General features: G+C 44.6%; 1 protein-coding gene across 1 annotated transcript in view; it reads right to left on the reverse strand.

Annotated features, from left to right (window-relative positions):
* Positions 1-1546: 1546 nt before the first annotated feature.
* Positions 1547-20729, reverse strand: part of LOC147673836 (chemokine-like factor) — a 365715-nt gene continuing 346532 nt past the window's right edge. Inside the window, exon 4 of the mRNA XM_086946422.1 lies at positions 1547-1624. Within this exon, the coding sequence (XP_086802548.1) occupies positions 1547-1624 (78 nt within the window). The remainder of the gene's footprint in view (positions 1625-20729) is intronic.

Below are 20729 nucleotides of genomic sequence, written 5' to 3' on the forward strand. Positions count from 1 at the left end.
CACTAAGTTGCGTACGTTTACGCGTGTTTGTAAATGTTTTGTTGCTAACATGTCTGTTTTCAGTGAGGGGATGTCAACTGCGGCGGCGGGAGGGAGACAGCCAGCGGGTACAGCGGCGTGAAAGGATAGAGCGACAAGGAGCAAATGCCCTAAGAGGATGGAAGCAGCAGGATACGGGAAACGAGGAATCCAAAAAGCGTCACCCACTCCACCGGGGCTACGCTTAGTTTTATGAGCCTCCAGGCGTGATGTAAACGATGACAGCTGACAGCTTCCACCGCTAGGGAAGCTGGGAGTTGTGGTCCGGTCCCCCTCCGCACTGCGGCCGCGAGGGGATGTCAACTGCGGCGGCGGGAGGGAGACAGCCAGCGGGTACAGAGGCGGGAAAGGATAGAGCGACAAGGAGCAAATGCCCTAAGAGGATGGAAGCAGCAGGATACGGGGAAACCAGGAATCCAAAAAGCGTCACCCACTCCACCTGGGCTACGCTTAGTTTTATGCGCCTCCAGGCGCGATGTAAACGATGACAGCTGACAGCTTCCACCGCTGGGGAAGCTGGGAGTTGTGGTCCGGACCCCCTCCGCACTGCGGCCGCGAGGGGATGTCAACTGCGGCGGCGGGAGGGAGACAGCCAGCGGGTACAGAGGCGGGAAAGGATAGAGCGACAAGGAGCAAATGCCCTAAGAGGATGGAAGCAGCAGGATACGGGGAAACCAGGAATCCAAAAAGCGTCACCCACTCCACCTGGGCTACGCTTAGTTTTATGCGCCTCCAGGCGCGATGTAAACGATGACAGCTGACAGCTTCCACCGCTGGGGAAGCTGGGAGTTGTGGTCCGGACCCCCTCCGCACTGCGGCCGCGAGGGGATGTCAACTGCGGCGGCAGGAGGGAGACAGCCAGCGGGTACAGCGGCGGAAAAGGATAGAGCGACAAGGAGCAAATGCCCTAAGAGGATAGAAGCAGCAGGATACGGGAAACCAGGAATCCAAAAAGCATGTAATTCTATGACAAATCCAAAGTTGGGTAATGAGTGCTTATCCAACTGAAAGTGAACAGGGGTGATGAGCTACTTTAGTACCTCCAAATTCCTGGTGACCGTTACAAACAGATTAGGTAAGGCCCTTGAGGAGAAAAGTAACAATGCACAAATAATAAGCGGGAAAACATAGGTACAGGTATAGATTCTCTTTATCCTGAAATACTTATTTCTCATTGAGGGTCAAATCCCAGTTCTGGTTAACATATTCTGAGGGAACAAGAGGAGATTAGGAGGCAAACTGCGCCAGTACGTTGACCAATTCCTTCAGAGTTCTACCGCATTTAATTGAATGCAGGCAAAATTGTGGCATTAAGTACAACAAGGCCCAATTTGATTATATATGATATATTTATTTGTTAATTGAAAATTGTAAAGTAATCAACTGAATGATAAGCATAGACAAAATATGAAGTATCACACTATGAACACAACAATCTGCATGCACAACAGATAAAGAGCTACATTTATTGGTTTGAAATATTATTAACTAATTGTATGATTGTAGTCTACTTCTTAAGACACCCTTCTCTGTAAAGAAAAAAAGCCTCCACGCCAGATAGAACTGATTCAAATAATCCAAGCACCTGCAATAAAAAGCAAATTATATGGTTATTTTATTGTATGGAAAATGGCTAGTATATTTCTTTTAAGTCTTTTTTTTATAATACTGTCCCATTAGTAGATATGTTTTCTCAACATTGCTTAAAATGCGCTCTGGAAACATGTACAATTACCTTGAGTTTTTGTCTTAATGGGCTGAGAAAAGGGAACTACATAATTCTATATTTGCCATTACTGGTTTTAATCAAAGTTAATGTGGAAGACCGACTCTAGGAAAAATATGTAATAATTCTCAATTGGAGTTGCCAAGCAAAAAATGTGCTTATTGCTCACTCAGTAACAGTAAACTTAAATATGAATCACTTCATTTTGCCAGTGAAAAGAGAAACAACTTCGGTATTGAAGACCCCAAAACCCTTTGCAGTAGCAAAAAATGAGAGCTTGCCGATATCCTTGTTCACTTAAGATGCAAACTAATAAAGTTGAGTTATCTACTGCATGAAAAGCACAAGATCAACATTCAAGCAAGCAAAACATTTGGCAACATGTAAGATGAGAATGCATGCAATTTCCAAAACGTTGTCACAATTTGAAACTCTTAAACTCTCACCTTGGATTGTAATGCCTTATGTTTTAAAACCAAATTTACATTTTACCTAAAGACGCCTGAAACCTTTCTGCCAATAATAAATACTGCATATCTCACTCTCTTCCCAGTGTACCATGCTCAGCAGAGTTTTCAGAAATGTCTCAACCCTTTCCATGCTAATGACGGAAAGGTTCCTTCATGAGCACAAGTTCAAGTGTGCTCATGACGGAACCATTCAGTCATGAGCACACTTTCAAAAAATCCCTTTGCTGTAAAAGCAGAGGGATTTACCATTTTTCTTTTGCTTTGGTAGGTGGGAAAAGAGCTTCCTCAACCTCCCAAAGCATGGTTAGGGTTTTCATTGAAATGACAATCGCGCGCACGGCGCGCTGTCGTCATTACAAATAAAAAAAAACCTGAAACTTAGTGTCAGTTTAACAGTTTTGGTGCTTGTGGGGCTATCTCAGCCCCCCCCCCCCCCCCCCCCGAGCACCGAAATACATGGGAGATGTATCATTGGAAAGGGGAGAATCTCCCATTCCAATGGTCCAATGTTCCCCATCCCTAGTGGATCCCTGCTTGGGGATTGGTTCAGAAGGACGATCCCCAAGCAGGGATCCACCACTAGCCACCAAGGAGTGGGGAGCAGCCCCTTGGGCAAGGGTCTTTGTTCTCCCCCATACAATTTTGCCAGACAGCCTTTCTGCCCACCTGGGGGGCAAATGGGGGCAGTAGCTCCCAACGTACCCACGGGGGGCAGAAAGCACCCTAGACACCAGGGATTTTTTTTATAGGCCAGGGGGTAGGAGCTGCCCAGAATGGGCATGCCAATGCACGCACCCTATTCCCCCAAAGAAGGCATACAACTTTCTAACCCCCTCGCCAGGAGGCAGATGGGGGCAACAGCCCCTGATGGGGGGCAGAAAGCCCACTAGGCCCTAGGGATTTTTTTATTTATACGTAGGGGTTGGGGCTGCCCAGAATGGGCATGCAAATCCCCCACCCCAAATTAATGTTACAGTCTTTCTGCCCCCCCCCCCCGGGAGGCAGATGGGGCAATAGCAGAGAGCCCACTAGGCACCAGGAATTATTTTTTTCAAAAGTTTGGGGCGGGGCTGCCCAGAATAGGCATGCCAATCCCCCACCCCTCCCCAAAAGTAGCCCCTGTTCTGTCCCTGGGAAGGAGGGGGCAGAAAGCCAAAAAGGCGCCAGGGATTTGTTTGATATATTTAGGGGTAGGAGGCGCCCAGAATTGGCATGCCAATGCCCCCACCCCAAAACAAAATGGTATCATTTTACTCAGGAGAACAAGGGAACGCTGAGTGGTAGGACATTTGTGCCGGCCAGTGATCCCATGCAAACATTTATGAAAAAAGTGATTTTTTTAGCTAAATTTGAGGCTTGCAGGGAATTCTGGGTAGGGCAACATTGGAGATCCGCGCAAGCCATTCCTCATTCACCTCCCCAGGGTGTCTAGTTTTCAGGCATGTGTGGGTTTGGTTGGTTTCCCTAGATGGTCGCGAAGCCAGGGCCTAAAAACCCAGGTGCCCCCCCTTGCAAATGCAAATCGGTTTGTGATAGGTAATTTTGATGTCTTCACAATATGATTTGGGCCATTTCCTGTTACAGCCACTATGCCTACCCACACGAGTGAGGTACCATTATTATCAGGAGACCTAGGGGAACGCTAGGTAATAGGAAATTTGTGTCAGCCTAGTGATCCTACAACTGTCCTACACAGAAATTTGAGAAAAATCTGATTTTTTCAGCAAAATTTGAGGTTTGCAGGGGATTCTGGGTAGGAAAACCTTGGGGGATCCACGCAAGCCATACCTCCCTGCACTCCCCTCGGTCTCTAGTTTTCAGAAATGTGTGGGTTTGGTAGGTTTCCCTAGATGGCCGCCAAGCCAGTGACCAGAAACTCATGTGACCCCCCTTGCAAAAGCAAATCGGTTTGTGATAGGTAATTTTGATGTCTCCACAATACGTTTTGGGCCCTTGCCTTTCACGGGTACTTGACCCACTCACACGAGTGAGGTACCATTATTATCGGGACACCTGGGGAAATATTAGGTTTTAGGAAATTTGAGTCATCCCGATGATCCTACAACTGTCCCACACAGAAATTTGAGAAAAATCTGATTTTTTTCAGCAAAATCTGAGGTTTGCAGGGGATTCTGGATAGGAAAACGTTGGGGATCCTCGCAAGCCATACCTCCCTGGAGTTCCCCGGGTCTCTAGCTTTCAGAAATGTGTGGGTTTAGTAGGTTTCCCTAGATGGCCGCCAAACCCAGGACCAAAAACTCATGTGACCCTCCTTGCAAAAGCAAATCGGTTTGTGATAGGTAATTTTGATATCGCCACAATATGTTTTGGGCCCTTGCCTGTCACGGGTACTTCACCCACCCACACGAGTGAGGTATCATTTTTATCGGGAGACCTGGGGGAACGCTACGTGGTAGGAAATTTGTGTCAGCCCGGTGATCCTACAACTTTCCCACACAGAGATTAGAGAAAAACCTGTTTTTTTTCGCAGAATTTGAGGTTTGCAGAGGATTCTGGGTAGGGAAATCTTGGGGGATCAATGCAAACCATACATCCCTGCACTCCCCTGGGTCTCTAGTTTTCAGAAATGTGTGGGTTTGGTAGGTTTCCCCAGATGGCCGACAAGCCCGTGACCAGAAACTCATGGGACCCCCCTTGCAAAAGCAAATCGGTTTGTGATAGGTAATTTTGATGTCTCCACAATACGTTTTAGGCCCTTGCCTTTCATGGGTACTTGACCCACCCACACGAGTGAGGTACCATTATTATCGGGACACCTGGGGAAATATTAGGTTTTAGGAAATTTGAGTCATCCCGATGATCCTACAACTGTCCCACACAGAAATTTGAGAAAAATCTGATTTTTTTCAGCAAAATCTGAGGTTTGCAGGGGATTCTGGATAGGAAAACGTTGGGGATCCTCGCAAGCCATACCTCCCTGGAGTTCCCCGGGTCTCTAGCTTTCAGAAATGTGTGGGTTTAGTAGGTTTCCCTAGATGGCCGCCAAACCCAGGACCAAAAACTCATGTGACCCTCCTTGCAAAAGCAAATCGGTTTGTGATAGGTAATTTTGATATCGCCACAATATGTTTTGGGCCCTTGCCTGTCACGGGTACTTCACCCACCCACACGAGTGAGGTATCATTTTTATCGGGAGACCTGGGGGAACGCTACGTGGTAGGAAATTTGTGTCAGCCCGGTGATCCTACAACTTTCCCACACAGAGATTAGAGAAAAACCTGTTTTTTTTCGCAGAATTTGAGGTTTGCAGAGGATTCTGGGTAGGGAAATCTTGGGGGATCAATGCAAACCATACATCCCTGCACTCCCCTGGGTCTCTAGTTTTCAGAAATGTGTGGGTTTGGTAGGTTTCCCCAGATGGCCGACAAGCCCGTGACCAGAAACTCATGGGACCCCCCTTGCAAAAGCAAATCGGTTTGTGATAGGTAATTTTGATGTCTCCACAATACGTTTTAGGCCCTTGCCTTTCATGGGTACTTGACCCACCCACACGAGTGAGGTACCATTATTATCGGGACACCTGGGGAAACACTAGGTTTTAGGAAATTTGAGTCATCCCGGTGATCTTACAACTTTCCAACACAGAAATTTGAGAAATGTTTTCTTTTTTAGAAAAATTTGAGGTTTGCACAGGATTCTTGGTAAGGAATCATTGTGGGATCCATGCAAGCCATACCTCCCTGGACTCCCTCGGGTCTCTAGCCTTTAGAAATGTGTGGGTTTGTTAGTTTCCCTAGATGGCCGCCAAGCCCGGGACCAAAAAACATGTCACCCCCCTTTGCAAAATCAAATTGGTTTGTGATGGGTAATTTTGATGTCTCCACAATACGTTTTGGGCCCTTGACTGTTGCACGTACAGGGGTGGGGGAATCATATCGTCCGACGCCCGAGCCATGTGGATTTTTACCACGGGCAAGAAGATGTAATGTCTATTTTGTCCTATGGACAAGTAGACATTAAATTGCGTACATAATACAGGCTTTGGGCACTCTGGGGCTAACAAACAATCAGAATGGCTGGAAGAGAGCTGGAGACGCTTTTGAGGCCTCCGATTGGCTAGCAGCCTATGACTGGCTCTAGCCAGTGATTGGCAGGGGGACTGAAACGTCAGTCTCATCAAGCGGTAGTCTCAGGAATCTGGTGTCTCGCTTTCTCAAGATCAATGGGGTGGATGTTTAGAACCGTGACAAATCTGTCCCCATTTTAACACTAGAGGGCAGCACAAATATCTTGCTGCTGGAGTGCGACCTGAGACTGAGGTGAGGAGAAAGGGTGACATTATTACTACCAGGCTAATGCCAAGTGAGCTTGCGGCATCAGGGGTGTAGGAACACTTAACTTTATCCTCTCTGCTCACGGCAAAGGGAAGAAGAAATGCAAACATCCTGTTGAGAGCTCAACTGATTGCAGTCAAAATAATGGCATTACAGATACTCCTGGCTGATCTGGCCACACTCGGTTTTTACCAAATGAATCAGGGACCCACACACATAGCTGGCCATACACTCGATCTTGTGCTATGTAATTCTACATATATAAAATGTCTGCCTCCCCTTCAAGTGGATTGGACTGACCACGCCATCATTGAATTCTACACCCGCTCTAACTATAAGGTAAAGGGTATCCGGAGGACTATGGCAGATGTCAGAAGACCCTGGAATAAACTAACATCCGAGGGCTTTAGGGGGAAATACACAGAACCCAATTGGGTTGAATGTGGGGACAACATTACCTCTGCATTAGCCAAATTCAATGAAGCTATAACCGTAACCATTAATCATGTTGTTCCTTTGAGGACATATAAACCACGGCCTGCCCCAAAACAAGAAGTTTGGTTTACAGACGATCTTAGACCATTAAAGCTAACTGCGAGGAAGTTAGAAAAACGATGGAGAGTTACACGTAAGGCAGAGGACAAAGAAAATCACAGGACCTCCCTAAAAAGTTACCACAAAGCTATTCGGGCTGCGCGGAAACACCATATCACAGCCCAATTATCAGCAGCCGGTAAAAACTCCAAAGTACTCTATCAAATTTTACAAACCTTCACCAAGCCCGCGGCTTGCGAAACGGAGGAGGTTGAGTCCCAGGAACTTTGTAATAACATTTCACAGTTCTTTGTCAGAAAAATAGAAGGCATTTATGCTAAGATCTTAGCCTCAAAATCCACCTCCAATAACATGGGATCTGTTGATAGCATGGCTCAGCCACACCTTAGCTCAGCAGAAAACAAGACCAGTAAGCTTGTAGAATTCCCACCTATATCAATGGAGGAGATAACTACTCTAATCACCCAAACAAAGAGTGGGTGCCCTTCAGATATTATCCCAGCACGGGTCATGTCACTTTTGAGTGACGAGCTGGGTGCTGGAATTCAGCAGGTTGTCAATCTCTCCTTGAGCACAGGGGAAGTTCCCCTAGGCTGGAAGCATGCTTTGGTGAGACCTTTACGGAAGAATAACTCCATTCCGTGGACCGATCTGACAAACTTGAGACCCATCTCCCTCTTCCCTTTTTTAGGGAAGCTCACTGAGAAGTTTGTAAACCGGCACTCATCCAAATACATCGAAAGTGCGAGGGGGCTCGATCCATCCCAATCGGGTTTCAGGCCCAGGCACAGCACTGAGACCACCTTGCTGTCCGTCGCTGACGATCTTCGTATGCTACAGGATAAGGGTTATTCCGTTATCCTGGTGCTTCTAGATCAGTCAGCGGCGTTTGACACTGTGTCACATGATATCATGACCTCCAGACTAATTGACATCGGTCTGGGAGGCAAGGTAAGCTCCTGTTTCCATTTTATTGGTCTTCTCCGTCGGGTATTGCCCCTGTTACCTGATACCACCAGGAAAACACTAATTCAGTCGCTCGTGCTGAGCAGACTGGATTATTGTAATGGTTTGATGTTAGCCGCCAATGAGGGGATCATTGCCAGACTACAAGTCGTGCAAAACACGGCTGCACGCCTCGTTCTCAATGCCCCGGCCCGTACTCCCTCAATACCACTACTAAATAAACTTCACTGGCTCACAGTGAAACAGAGGGTGTTGTTTAAAACGTGCTGCATCATCCATAAGTGCCTCACTGGTAAAGGTCCTGACTACTTAACTAAAAAATTCATTCCCTACACCCCCTCAAGATCTCTGAGATCTGGGGATCAAGAATTGTTATGTGTCCCTAGGTTCTGGAAGACCAGACAAGGGGGAAGGGCTTTGTCAGTAGCTGGCCCAAAGCTCTGGAACGATCTCCCCTATGATATCAGAGTTTGTAAGGAACATTTTCCTTTTAGGAAAAAACTAAAAACTTTCCTGTTTAATTACTAGTTCTGGTAGGGCAATCGATAACATCAGACAGGGCCTGTTTTGATCTCAGATGCTGCCAAAGGCGCGGAGATACTCCTTAGGGAGTCGAGTCCTAGCGCGGTACAAGTCTGTAAATAAAATAAATAAATAAATAAACACTAGTGCCCAGTTCAGATTCTACAAGTGAAAACAGAGCGCCCTAACTTAGGGTTTAGAGCGGACTGTTCTTTAAGTGGAGCTCAGCTACGCAACAAAGCATATTATTTTAAATTTGCCTTTGAAGAATTGTACTGGGTCGTAAACATTTAAAATTCCTGCGCTCAGTATCTCAGCATCACCACGCCGAAGCACTGTAGCAAATGAGCAATATGTTTGTTTTACCTCGTATTGCCTGTGACAGCCGGTGGATTTTAAACCTGGTTGGGCGGATAGGTGATTTGTATTCATTTCCTTTAGGGACAGAAGTTGCAATCCGTTAACTGCACACTGCCTGATCAAAGTTGTCTACTTTTTGCCCGGATGAGATTTGAGGTGGTGAACAGTGCGCCTCTGTATGCTATTACAAAACTAAAGACGAAGAGATGCTGAAATTCCAGTGTCCCGAATCAGTCACCTCCCCCAGAAACTCATTCAGTGGTGGGCTAATAGAGTGTGTGCCTCACATTGCACACACTATGACATGACTTAACACTATCAGTTTCATTCTCTCTCCCTCAATTTATTTTTCTCTCACGCGCCCAAGTTTCATGTTCTCTTTCCTGGTATTTTTCGGGTACATGTGCCTGTGTAACCACATTTTGAAATAACTGCTTGGCTTATCAGGATCGTGAGTGCTGCGTGCAGCCAAATGCTGCAGGCGCCGCTGCCCTGTCTCTTCCTCCCCCAAAGTCCCCTCCTAAGATATTTCTCACATCTCATTGCGTGCAGTTTAACTGTTTGACTTGTAAGGATCAAACCACATCAGTCCAATCAGAGGTCGCCTGTCATCCTCCCCCTTTTGTTATGTTATGTTATTGGTCTCCTATATAGCGCATGACTCACCCGGTGGCATCTCAACGCTTACTTAGGCAGAAAGAAACCGGAGGAAAAAATGGAATATCAAAGCCGAAGAAGGTTAAAATAAGAAGGCCTTGAGTTGTTTCCTGAAGACCAGATAGGAGGAGCATTTACGTAAAACCTCAGGTAGAGAATTCCAGTATTTAGGGACAACATATGAAAAGGTTCTGCCCCCCCAAACGAGTGGGTCGGATACGAGGGATCTTCAACAATGCCCTAGTATTTGATCTCAGGTTACGGCAGGAGATCTGCTTACAAAGTTTCTTTTGCAGGTAACCAGTACCAGTACCATTGATGGCTTTAAAAGTGAAACAGCAGACCTTGAAGAATGATCTCTTTTTCACTGAGAGCCAGTGAAGCTCTCTGAGCAGTGGAAGTGAAGGAGATCCTGAGGGGTGATTTAAGACCATTCTTGCTGCAGTATTTTGGATGGCTTAAAGTTTCGCTGCCAGAGTTTCACCCACTTTGGCCAGTAGAGCATTCCCGTAGTCCAAGCGACTCACCACCATCGCCTGGACCACCGTTCTGCGATGTTTCACTAGTAAGTATGGGATGATTCTACGAAGTAGACGAAGACTATAGTAGCAGGCGCTTGTGATGTTTTTGACACTTTCCTTCATAGACAATTTGTCATCCAAATGTATAACCAAACTCTTCACTGATGGTGAGGGGGTTGGGAGCCCTCCACAACTGGGCAACCATCAATCAGCCATATTGAGATTATTGGTACTTCCCAGAAGCTTAAATTCCGTTTTCCCTGGATTGAGTTGGAGACAACATTCTGTCATCCAGTTTGTAATGGCCATCATTCCAGCCGAAAATCTCAGTCTCTCTTCATTAGGATTTGATCCCATAGGGAAGATCAGCTGAGTGTTGTCAGCATACGATATAATCTCAAACCCGAAAGGTCGAACAATCTTGGCCAGTGGAGCCGTATATACACGTTAAAAAGAGTAGGGCTCAAGTAGGAGCCCTGTGGTACTCCCTTATCTAACCGGAATTTTGCAGACCTGAAAGGACCCAAGGTGACCGTTTGCCCTCTGTCCGTCAAAAAGCTTTTTAGCCAATTCAGGGCAATGTCCTCAACACCACACTCCCGTAGCCTCTCCAACAGCAATCGATGGGAGACAGTATCGGAGGCTGCGGAGAGGTCCAAGAGGATGAGTATTGCGGAGCCACCCTCGTCCAGGGATTGTCTTATTAAGTCTGTGACCGCCAATGTGAACTAAGCTGACATGGCTGCTATGGATATCAATCGGAGACCACCATAGTAGCAGTCCGCTCTCGTTTGTAGAGATCATTTATGTTATGTTATGTTATCTAAGTTTATATAGCGCACAGCTGTCTCAGCGAAGAGCCGTCCCGGCGCTGCCAGCGTCAGAAGGATCAGGGCTAAAAAAACTGAGCAGGAAGGCGCAAAAAACGGACAGAAGGACAAGAAATGACTAGGCAGAGGGAAAGAGAAAAGTTTTAATTGCTTTCCTAAAGTCCAGCAGGCGATCCACGCTACGGATCTGGAGAGGCAGAGAATTCCATAGCTTGGCTGCCAAGCAGCGAAAGGATCGACCCCCGGCCCGAATCAGATGCTGCCCCAGGGAGCGCAGCTGACGAGTTGGAACATTCAGGGCTAGCAGATTAGCTAGGAGGCTGAGCGAGGCAAGTTTCAAGATCTTGAAAGATAGGCAGAGAGCCTTAAATTGGATCCGCTTGGCCATAGGTAGCCAATGTAGCCTCCGGATGGCACCAGCAGAGGGGCAATTACGCAGGAGCCCCAACAGGGCTCTGGCTGCAGCATTTTGAACACGCTGCAATCGCATTACCTCAGTCAGTTTAGTCTAGATAGAAGGGCTGATTGAACAATCAACTGGTGCATAGGCGAGTCAGAGAACTTCAAAAGAGGCCTAAGTCCCGGAAGGCGGCCAACACAAGTGGCAGCAACTTTTTTAGTATGATCTTGAAAACTAAGGGTAGAATCCATCCATACCCCCAGGTTCTTGACCACCAACTTAGTGGTGGGGGTACTACCAAGAGCGTTAGGCCACCATTGCTCACTCCAGAAGCTCCTGTCCTTCCCCAAGGCAATACCTCCGTTTTATTAGCGTTCAACTGGAGGCATTTTATGGTCATCCACTCCGCAACGGCGGCCAGGCCGCTCCTAAACCTATAAGCATCCTGTGTGGAACCATCAGAGAGGGCCACCACCTGCTGCGTATCATCTGAATACAAGCCCATGGTGAGGCCCATATTCCTCGCCACTGGGCTGAACATATAGATTAAACAATACGGGGCTCAGTGGAGAGCCCTGAGGCAACCCCTGACCGATGGAATGAGCCTGAGAAATAAACGGGAAGGTCGACACTCGGAATGATCTCTCTGTCAGAAAAGATCTGAACCATTCTAATGCTAGGCCCACAAAACCGGCTTCCTCCAGACGCTGTAGCAGAATCCCATGCAAAACCGTGTCAAATGCGGCTCTCAGATCAAGCATGATCAGTGCCGTTGTGTGACCGGAATCAAGGATGGTCCGCAGATGTTCTGTCACAGCCAGGAGAGCAGTTTCCGTGCTGTGATTGGAGCAGAAACTATTTTGAGAGGGATCCAGGATGTTATTGGTATTCAGGAATCTCATTAGTATGTTATTAACATGAGCCTCTGCAATCTTAGCTTCCCAAAGAAGGAGGGATATTGGCCGACAGTCTTCCAGTTTTGCCGGGTCAAGCGATGACCAATGGGATTACACCATCAAGCTTTAAATGTCATTGCATTTGTGCCACTTTGTTTGAAAGCAAGTCTCGAAGAAGGCTCACGCCGAAACGTGTCACTTGCAATTAAATGAATGCATCACGTCTCCTTTTGGGAACTATTTGTGATATAGATTTGGTTTTGTGGTTTTTTTTTGAGTGCAAAATGCAGTAGCCTATTGTTTGGCGAGCCCCTGAGGACTTTATTGGAAGAACTGAAGATGGCTGGGAGAAAAGAAACAGCGCAAGTTCTGCGCTTGCGGGAACTTGTGCTTTGCCTAAAGCCCTAAACTTTGATTAATGGTAGTTCTTGGAGCCGGGCACAGCTCAAGGCACATGCCGAGCTGTGAATACTGTAACCTCAGAATGAACTTTCACACTTGCAAAAGAACAAGTTCCAGCAGTTTGAATAGAGAAACCAAGGTGAGCTCTGTAATGTGATATTTTGAATGTGGAATCTAAAACGGTTTATTTACATTGTGTTATTGAAATTTAAAGTATGGCTGGCAGCAGTCATTAAAACAACTGAAACTTTTGTACTTACTGACACATTGGAAATTATGTTGTGAAAGACTGTAAACTTTCAGCACTTGACAAGAGAAATTCGAGTTGTGATGCTTTTAAAGATTCCAGTATTGAAAACGCACAAAAGAGCTGACGAGAATGCTCTTAATGTTACAAAAACGCTGTTCATTGCTAGAAGCATGGAGAAACTGATATTGTTTTTAACTTACCTTTTCCACAAGTAATTGCCAGGACATTAATATTGGCAACTATAAACACATAAGAAAAAAGACTACAAAAGGGAATCTTTTATGTCTATTTAACTGGCTACACCTATGGAGAGAGTTTAAAAAGAAAAGGAAAAAAATCTGTGCATTTCATGGTTGACAAAGGCTGGGTTCACATCAGAAACCCGTTCCAGTTTTAATGAAAGTGGTGTTGGTGAATAAAAGATAAAAGAGTTAATTTCCAGATTTCAGTGCAGAATTTCTCTAGAGGGAGGGGTTGGTCTCCCGGTAACGTTAATTTCACACAAAGTCTTCTGAAAAGAAGGACTCGCTCTCAGAAGGACTGCAAACTCAATCGTAACCTCTAAATAATAGGGACATCACGTGTTGGTAGATTGTTATTTTACCCCGGGCAGTGATGCTACCATTTGACCCACTGCTGTACACCTTTAAATATGGCCGTTGTAGTCATCAACTCTATTTGCATTTCAATGCTGACACGCATGGTAATCATATGTTTGGTTGTACCCCGTTTTGCATTCTTAACAATGCGTATATTATGCCGCTGCAATTCGCAGATATATCACTGTTGTGCTGAGCTCATTTTGGCGTGACTACACTGTGCAGTATTCAATCAGTTTGCGCATGCGCACACTCAAATGCAGCTACAGAGACAGTTTTCATTTGAATTCTCAGCAATCATCTGACCTTTTTTTTTTTTTTTTTTTATTTTTTTTTTTTTTGGTAATCCTCATATATCACAGGTGGAACTCTTGATGGGACACTGGCTCCTCCAAGCACTGCTGGCCGTTCTGCACTGACCCTCGTTGGTTTTGGCCTGATGCAAGTTGGTTTGCCCGCACCCTCAAGTAGCCACTACCTTCCCCTCCAAACTCCTTTTCTTTCACCGATCCGTGTGCGCCCTTTGCTACTTAGGAGTACGGGGAACCAGCAGGGCTCCAGACAAATCATTGGAAAACCAATCATCGAGCTTGCCATGCCGCCAAGGCTGCCCACACATTCGTCATGCTTCTGGGATCGCATGCCACATCTGATTTACAAGTTAACATAATCTGCCTCAGGCAATTAGCAAAGGTTGGAGGAGTTGGATCTTTCCATGCCCTGCAGATCTCGCGCCTTGCTAAGAGGATGATAAAAAATACAAATTTGGTGGAAAAGTCATTAACTTGATAGTTCATCACAAGCCCAAACATGACTGTGAACCTTGGGAGTGCTATAGGCGTTAAGAGGACTTCTTCCAGAAATTCCTTTATCTTCCCCCAATATTCCGCTAAATCAGGACAATCCATAAACATATGTACATCGTCAGCCTTCAAGAGGCCACACCTTGGGCAATTGTAGTCCATGTTTGAGAATTTTGCCAATTTCTTCGGGGTTATATAGACCCTATACATAGTGTATAAGTGATTCCTTTTCAAAGCAGCCGGCTTAATTACGGCGTTCAACACCTTGAAGGAGTCGCGCCAAGAATCCAAAAGAGGCCCATTAATCTGGGTGAGGGCGTTACACCATAATTTACTGATTTCAACCTCCGTCACATCCTCCCCTTCTAACATTGCCGAGTACCAAAAAGATATTTGGCTTTTCCACTTACCCCTTCTAGCTACCGCATCAAATTTAGGGTTAGGGGGGTTATTATCATTTGGTGTCCCAGATCTCGTTGTCCACCAGCCTGACAATTGGTAGTATTTAAACCGCGTCAGGGCCCCCCTAGTTAGATTGGACAATGCGTCCCAGCTTAAGAGTTGGCCATCTTCCTGCAAATCTCCCCACCTCTGCAACCCTGCCTGTTTCAAAGGTAGTGACAGTTGATCATTAAGGCAGGCTGGGAGGCCTGGTGAGTCCCATATGGGTGCCTGTGGTGCGTAATAGGTAATGTTTAGTTTAGTCCTTACAAATACCCAATTTTTCAAGGCTGACCTTAAAATCTTCAACCTTACTTTTTTAAAGAATTTTGGGTCCCCAAACTTATAAAGAAAAAAACTGGAACCCTGAGGAACCTCCTTTAATAGCACAGAAAATAGCAGCCCCATTGATGATTGGTCCATATGACCCGCCATAATTCTAAAATGCTTAAAATGAAAAGCGTGGCAATACAGCATTAAATCTGGAAAAGCGAGTCCTCCCGTCTTGAGACCCCTTCTTAATTTCTTCCACGCTATGCGCGGGCCTTTGGCATTCCAAATGAATGAGCCCAGTTTTCCTTGTAGTTTTTTAATTAAGGGTGCTGGAAAGGATAATGGGATGGCATTAAATAGAAAAGTGACCTTAGGGAGCACTATCATTTTCAGGAGATTCACTCTCCCGTATATGTTTAGAGGCAGAGAGGACCAACGTTGCAATAAAGCAATTGTGTCTTTAATGATCCTTTCTAGATTAGTTTTGGGGATTTCATCTATCTCATTAACCAGGTGAATTCCCAGGTACCTCATTTTGTTCTTCTTCCCAAACGAGCTAGACTGCTGATTCCATTCCATTATTTCCGTCTTTTCAGCATTAATTGCATACCCCGAAATGTTACCAAACCCCATTGCAAGATCTAATAGTCTAGGGATTGCCTCATCCGGATTTATAGTATACATTAACAGGTCATCTGCGTACAAAGCAAACTTAAACTCCACTTCCGCAATCTTAAAGGGTTTAATTATAGGATCGGCTCTTAATAAACAAACGAAGGGCTCTATATACAGGTCAAACAAAAGAGGGGATAGGGGACATCCCTGACGAGTGCCTCTGGGGATATGAAACTTCTCTGTCAAAGAACCATTTACTAGGACCTTTGCTGTTGGTTCTGAGTACAAAAGCTTAATGGCTGTTATATAGTTCGTCGGAAAACCAAATTTTTCCATCGCCAACCACAAATAGTTCCAGTCAACTTGGTCAAATGCCTTCGCAGCGTCTACTGCTACTATGGTCAGAGGCAGTTTCTTTTCTTGAGCTACATCGATTGCAGCCACCACTTGAAAGGTCAGCTCATTGAGCTGCCTGTCCGGGATGAAGCCCCTTTGGTCGCAATGTACTACAGATTTTACTACCTTTGCTAATCTCGTAGCCAATACCCCCGCGAATATTTTATAGTCAACATTTAGAAGTGAAATGGACCTGTAGGACTCAATCCTACTCGGATCTTTATTTGGCTTCAACAATAATGTGACCGTTGCCTCCGCCCATGACCTGGGGACCTGTCCCCCCCTGAGTAAAACTTCGTTAAATAATAGGGTCAGAACCCCTATGATCTGCTCTAAAACGGTTTTAAACAGCTCCACTGGGAGCCCGTCTGGGCCTGCGGCTTTACCCTTAGCCATTTTTGACACCTGAGCCCTGACTTCCCCTTCTTGGATTTCTGAACTAAGATAAGAACAATCAATCTCAGATAACTTAGGGAGCTGGACATTTGCAAACCAGGATTCTGCTTGTTGCTTATCCCCAGAGGAGTTAGGTCCATAAAGAGACTGCATGTATCTCTTTGCTTCTTCTCTGATACAGTCATCCTTGTTAGTTTTTTCCCCTGTACCTGATAAAACCAAGCTGTCTATCTGGTTTCTTGTTCTGTCGGCTCGGGCCTTCCATGCCAAGAGACGACCACACTTCTCACCGTAGGCAAACTGTTGTAAATTACTAATGTCCCACTTTTCTTTTAGGTCCTTGTCCAACCCTGCTTGAAATTCTGCTCGCAGACAATCCAGCTCTCTCTGAAGTATTTGCCTGTTGTCCGACTCCTCTGCCGATGCCCTCTGTAACTCCTGTTCCTTAAGCTTGATTCTAGAAATCCTTGCTTCCCTTTTCTCTTTCCTCAGTCTATTCCTCCTGATCATCAGAGTTGTTAATAGGCCTCGGGAGAAAGCTTTATACGATTCCCAGACAATTTGTTTATTTGCTGACCCTGTATTGACCCTAAAAAATTCTTCAGACTGGGTAACTAAATCCTGTCGCACTCCTTCTTCCAGCAGCAGCGTCCGATCCAGTGTCCATCTCCTATGATGTTTTTTCTGTATCATGTTGACTACCATTTCCACCATTGAGTGGTCTGACAGAATTGCAGGGACATAAGATACAGAATCGACTGCCGATGAGAGGTTCTTGTCTACCAGGAAAAAATCTATCCTCGAATGGTGCCCATATCTTCTACTGTAGAAAGAGTAATCTCTTCCCCCTGGGTTTTTGAATCTCCAAATGTCCATCAAATTAAAATCCCTCATGATGTTCTTAAGTTCTAGACTATTTTTTTTTGGGGGGGAAAACTTCACTCTCGATGTTCTATCAAGATCTCTATCAAAAATAAGATTAAAGTCTCCCCCTACAATTATCGGGCCTGTTGTCTCTATTAAGTTAGTTTTAAGTTTTATCAGGGCCCCAGGGGCGTCTAGATTCGGGCCATAGTATACTGCGCAGACCAAGGAGGCACTTCCCACCATCAGAGAAACTATCAACCATCTGCCTGAAGTGTCCGTGTCGTGTTTTAACAACCTAATCCCTGAGCCTGCTCTAATAATCACAGCCACCCCCCGTGTACTACCGCTCTGTCCCGAGGAAATAATGTCCTGGACCCATCCACATCTCCCGAATATTTGACTACATTCTTCCCTCTCTACATGCGTCTCCTCTAATAAACAAATATGAGCCCCTGATCTGAACAAAAAATCTATGACCCTTCTTGCTTTAGACCTGTCCCTTAACCCATTAACATTCCAGCTTATAATTTTTATGCTATTTGTGGTATCGGTACCAGCAATCATCTGACCTTCTCATAATCTATGAACAATAAAGTGTATGTATTTGGTTTGCACATTTCGGGAAATGATTCATTACTCTGTATTCATTATTTTAATTTTTTTTTAATTTAAATTTTTATTGAAAACGCAAAATCAGAGCACATTAAGCAATATAAAGCACAAAAGCGAAAGGTGACCATAATACAGACATCGGGACAATTCAGAAGCGTTTCTAATAATCGAGGACGCAATCTAAAATATCAATTCAATACAATCATACAAGACTTCTGAAGACAACACGAGGCAATATACACAATGATACAATAATCAATACCTATCAGTTTGGGTCGGTATACACATTTCTCAACCTGTCCATAGCGATGTCTGTAGTGGGAGAGCTGCAGATCTCACCCCTATATGCATTCCATTTACCCCACTTCTTGTCCTATTTCTTGGGGCACCCTCTGAGTTTGTAAACTGGTTTTTCAGCAACCATAGCTCTATCCATTTCTGCGGTCCAACCCACCACCAGAGGGCGATCAGGAGCACCCCACTACATCGCTATGGAACGTTTTATAAGGAGACAGCTGAGGGCCAGCGATTGATGTTCTCTATCTGACAGATCCGTTGCCCCCCAGACATTGAGGAGCCCTCCCCTAGGAGTCATTGGGATCTGCTTCCCCAGCGCCTCTGCCATTTTGTTGGTTGCCCTGGTCCACAGGAGCTGAACCACGGGGCATTCCCACAAGGTATGATAGAAAGTACCAGTTAAGCCGCAGCCCCGCAGACATAGGTCGTTTGGGAGTCTGCCAAGTTTCGCCAGTAGGGGACCGGACATGTATGTCCTGTGAAGGATTTGGAGTTGTATCAGGCAGAAACGGTGACTAATGGCCGACTCCCTTGGGGACATCAGCGCCGTCTGCCAGTTTTCCTATTCTAAGTGTTCCACATCCCCCTCCCATTTGTCACGCAGGGCCTGGAAAGAGTCAGGTAGATTGTTACAAAGCTTGCGGTAAGTGCAGGAGCACTCTGTATTCATTATTGTATATATTCAATTATGGCCACCAAAGTCATCATGACTGTTTACTTTGTAGTAGTCATTTTACCATGTCTCCAGCTATGTAAGACTTCCATTTTCGTATGGCATTTGTGTGATTAAGTCAATTCTTTGACGAAACGCATCACAAATAAAATTTTGGTATTCACTCCGAGAGCGAGTACTTCTTTTCAGAAGACTTTGTGTGCAATATATATATATATATATATATATATATATATATATATATATATATATATATATATATATATATATATATATATATATATATTCACTGAAAAAACCATAGGTTATAGACCATATATAGTTAGGGATTAGCATTTAAAAAACCTTATTTTATTTGCACAAAACCATTGAAATTCCATATATAGTTAGTTGCACTAACTATATATCGCGGACCCGCAATCCACTGCTAATGATGTCACATATTACATCATTCATGACATGGTCAGTGACATCACTGATGACATCACTGATGACATCTCAAATGACATCACTGATGACATCACTGATAACATCTCAAATGACATCACTGATGACATCACTGACATCTCATTTGACATTACTGATTACATCACTGATGATATCATTTATGTGATAATACATCTTCAGACTCTAATATAACCTTAGATACACTCAGTGTAAACAGGCACTCACAGACTGTCACACATCCATGGAGTTACTCACACACCTAGTCAGTCATGCAAAGAATCAATCACATCTCCATTTCCTCAACTATACAGTTATACACACCTTACTTATTCAAACATATTGTAACACATATTTACTCTCTTATACAATCCTTGATACAAGTTCACAATGATTCATACAGCCACTCACACATTCACTGGCTCTTATGTTCAGTTATTTATATATGTCAACTTTCACATGGAGTGTGTTTTACATATGTACTTACTTTGACATGTAGCACTGAGATATCCATTCACTCACCAATATACTCATGCACACAGTCAACTGTCCATACAGCTGTTTCTACATGCACTTTTGAACCCATACACCTAGGGAATCAACTGCTCACACATCTATGCACAGAGTTATACACCTCCCAGCCACCCACACACATACTCAGTCTCCCATACAAATACTTGGGCAACCATTCAATAACCCATATAGTTACTGATATAGCTACTGATTTAAACATGCAGCAGTTTACAGAACAACATAAATAATGATTGCCAAATTAAGACACTTTAATCACTAACCCATACACTCAGTGAGACACATTTAATCATTCTCTCATACAGTCAGTCATGCACCTACTAAATCCTTCATCCAGACACTTATACATCCACTCATTCTTCAATATGTAAGACATATTTTAACTTTACAGAAACATACAGTCACTGGGTGTTTTCATCAGTGATGTCATCAGTGATGTCATTTGAGATGTCATCAGTGATGTCATCAGTGATGTCACTGACCATGTCATGAATGATGTAATATGTGACATCATTAGCAGTGGATTGCGGGTCCGCGATATATAGTTAGTGCAACTAACTATATATGGAATTTCAATGGTTTTGTGCAAATAAAATAAGGTTTTTTAAATGCTAATCCCTAACTATATATGGTCTATAACCTATGGTTTTTTCAGTGAATTTTCAAGGTTTTGTAAATGCAAATTCCTAACTATATATGGTCTATAACCTATGGTTTTTTCTGTGAATTTCATTGGTTTTTTAAAAGCTAATATCTATAGCTGTAAAATATATTCTTTATTAAGTGACGTATCACGTAGCCCGTGAGACGCCTCATGATGCATCGCATAACCGTGACGTATCGTCTCTGCAGCGCAAACCAAACCCAAAACGTAAGCGCGCCAGAACACGCTT

Source organism: Lissotriton vulgaris, chromosome 12 (genome assembly GCF_964263255.1).
Source record: "Lissotriton vulgaris chromosome 12, aLisVul1.2, whole genome shotgun sequence".
NCBI lineage: Eukaryota > Metazoa > Chordata > Amphibia > Caudata > Salamandridae > Lissotriton > Lissotriton vulgaris.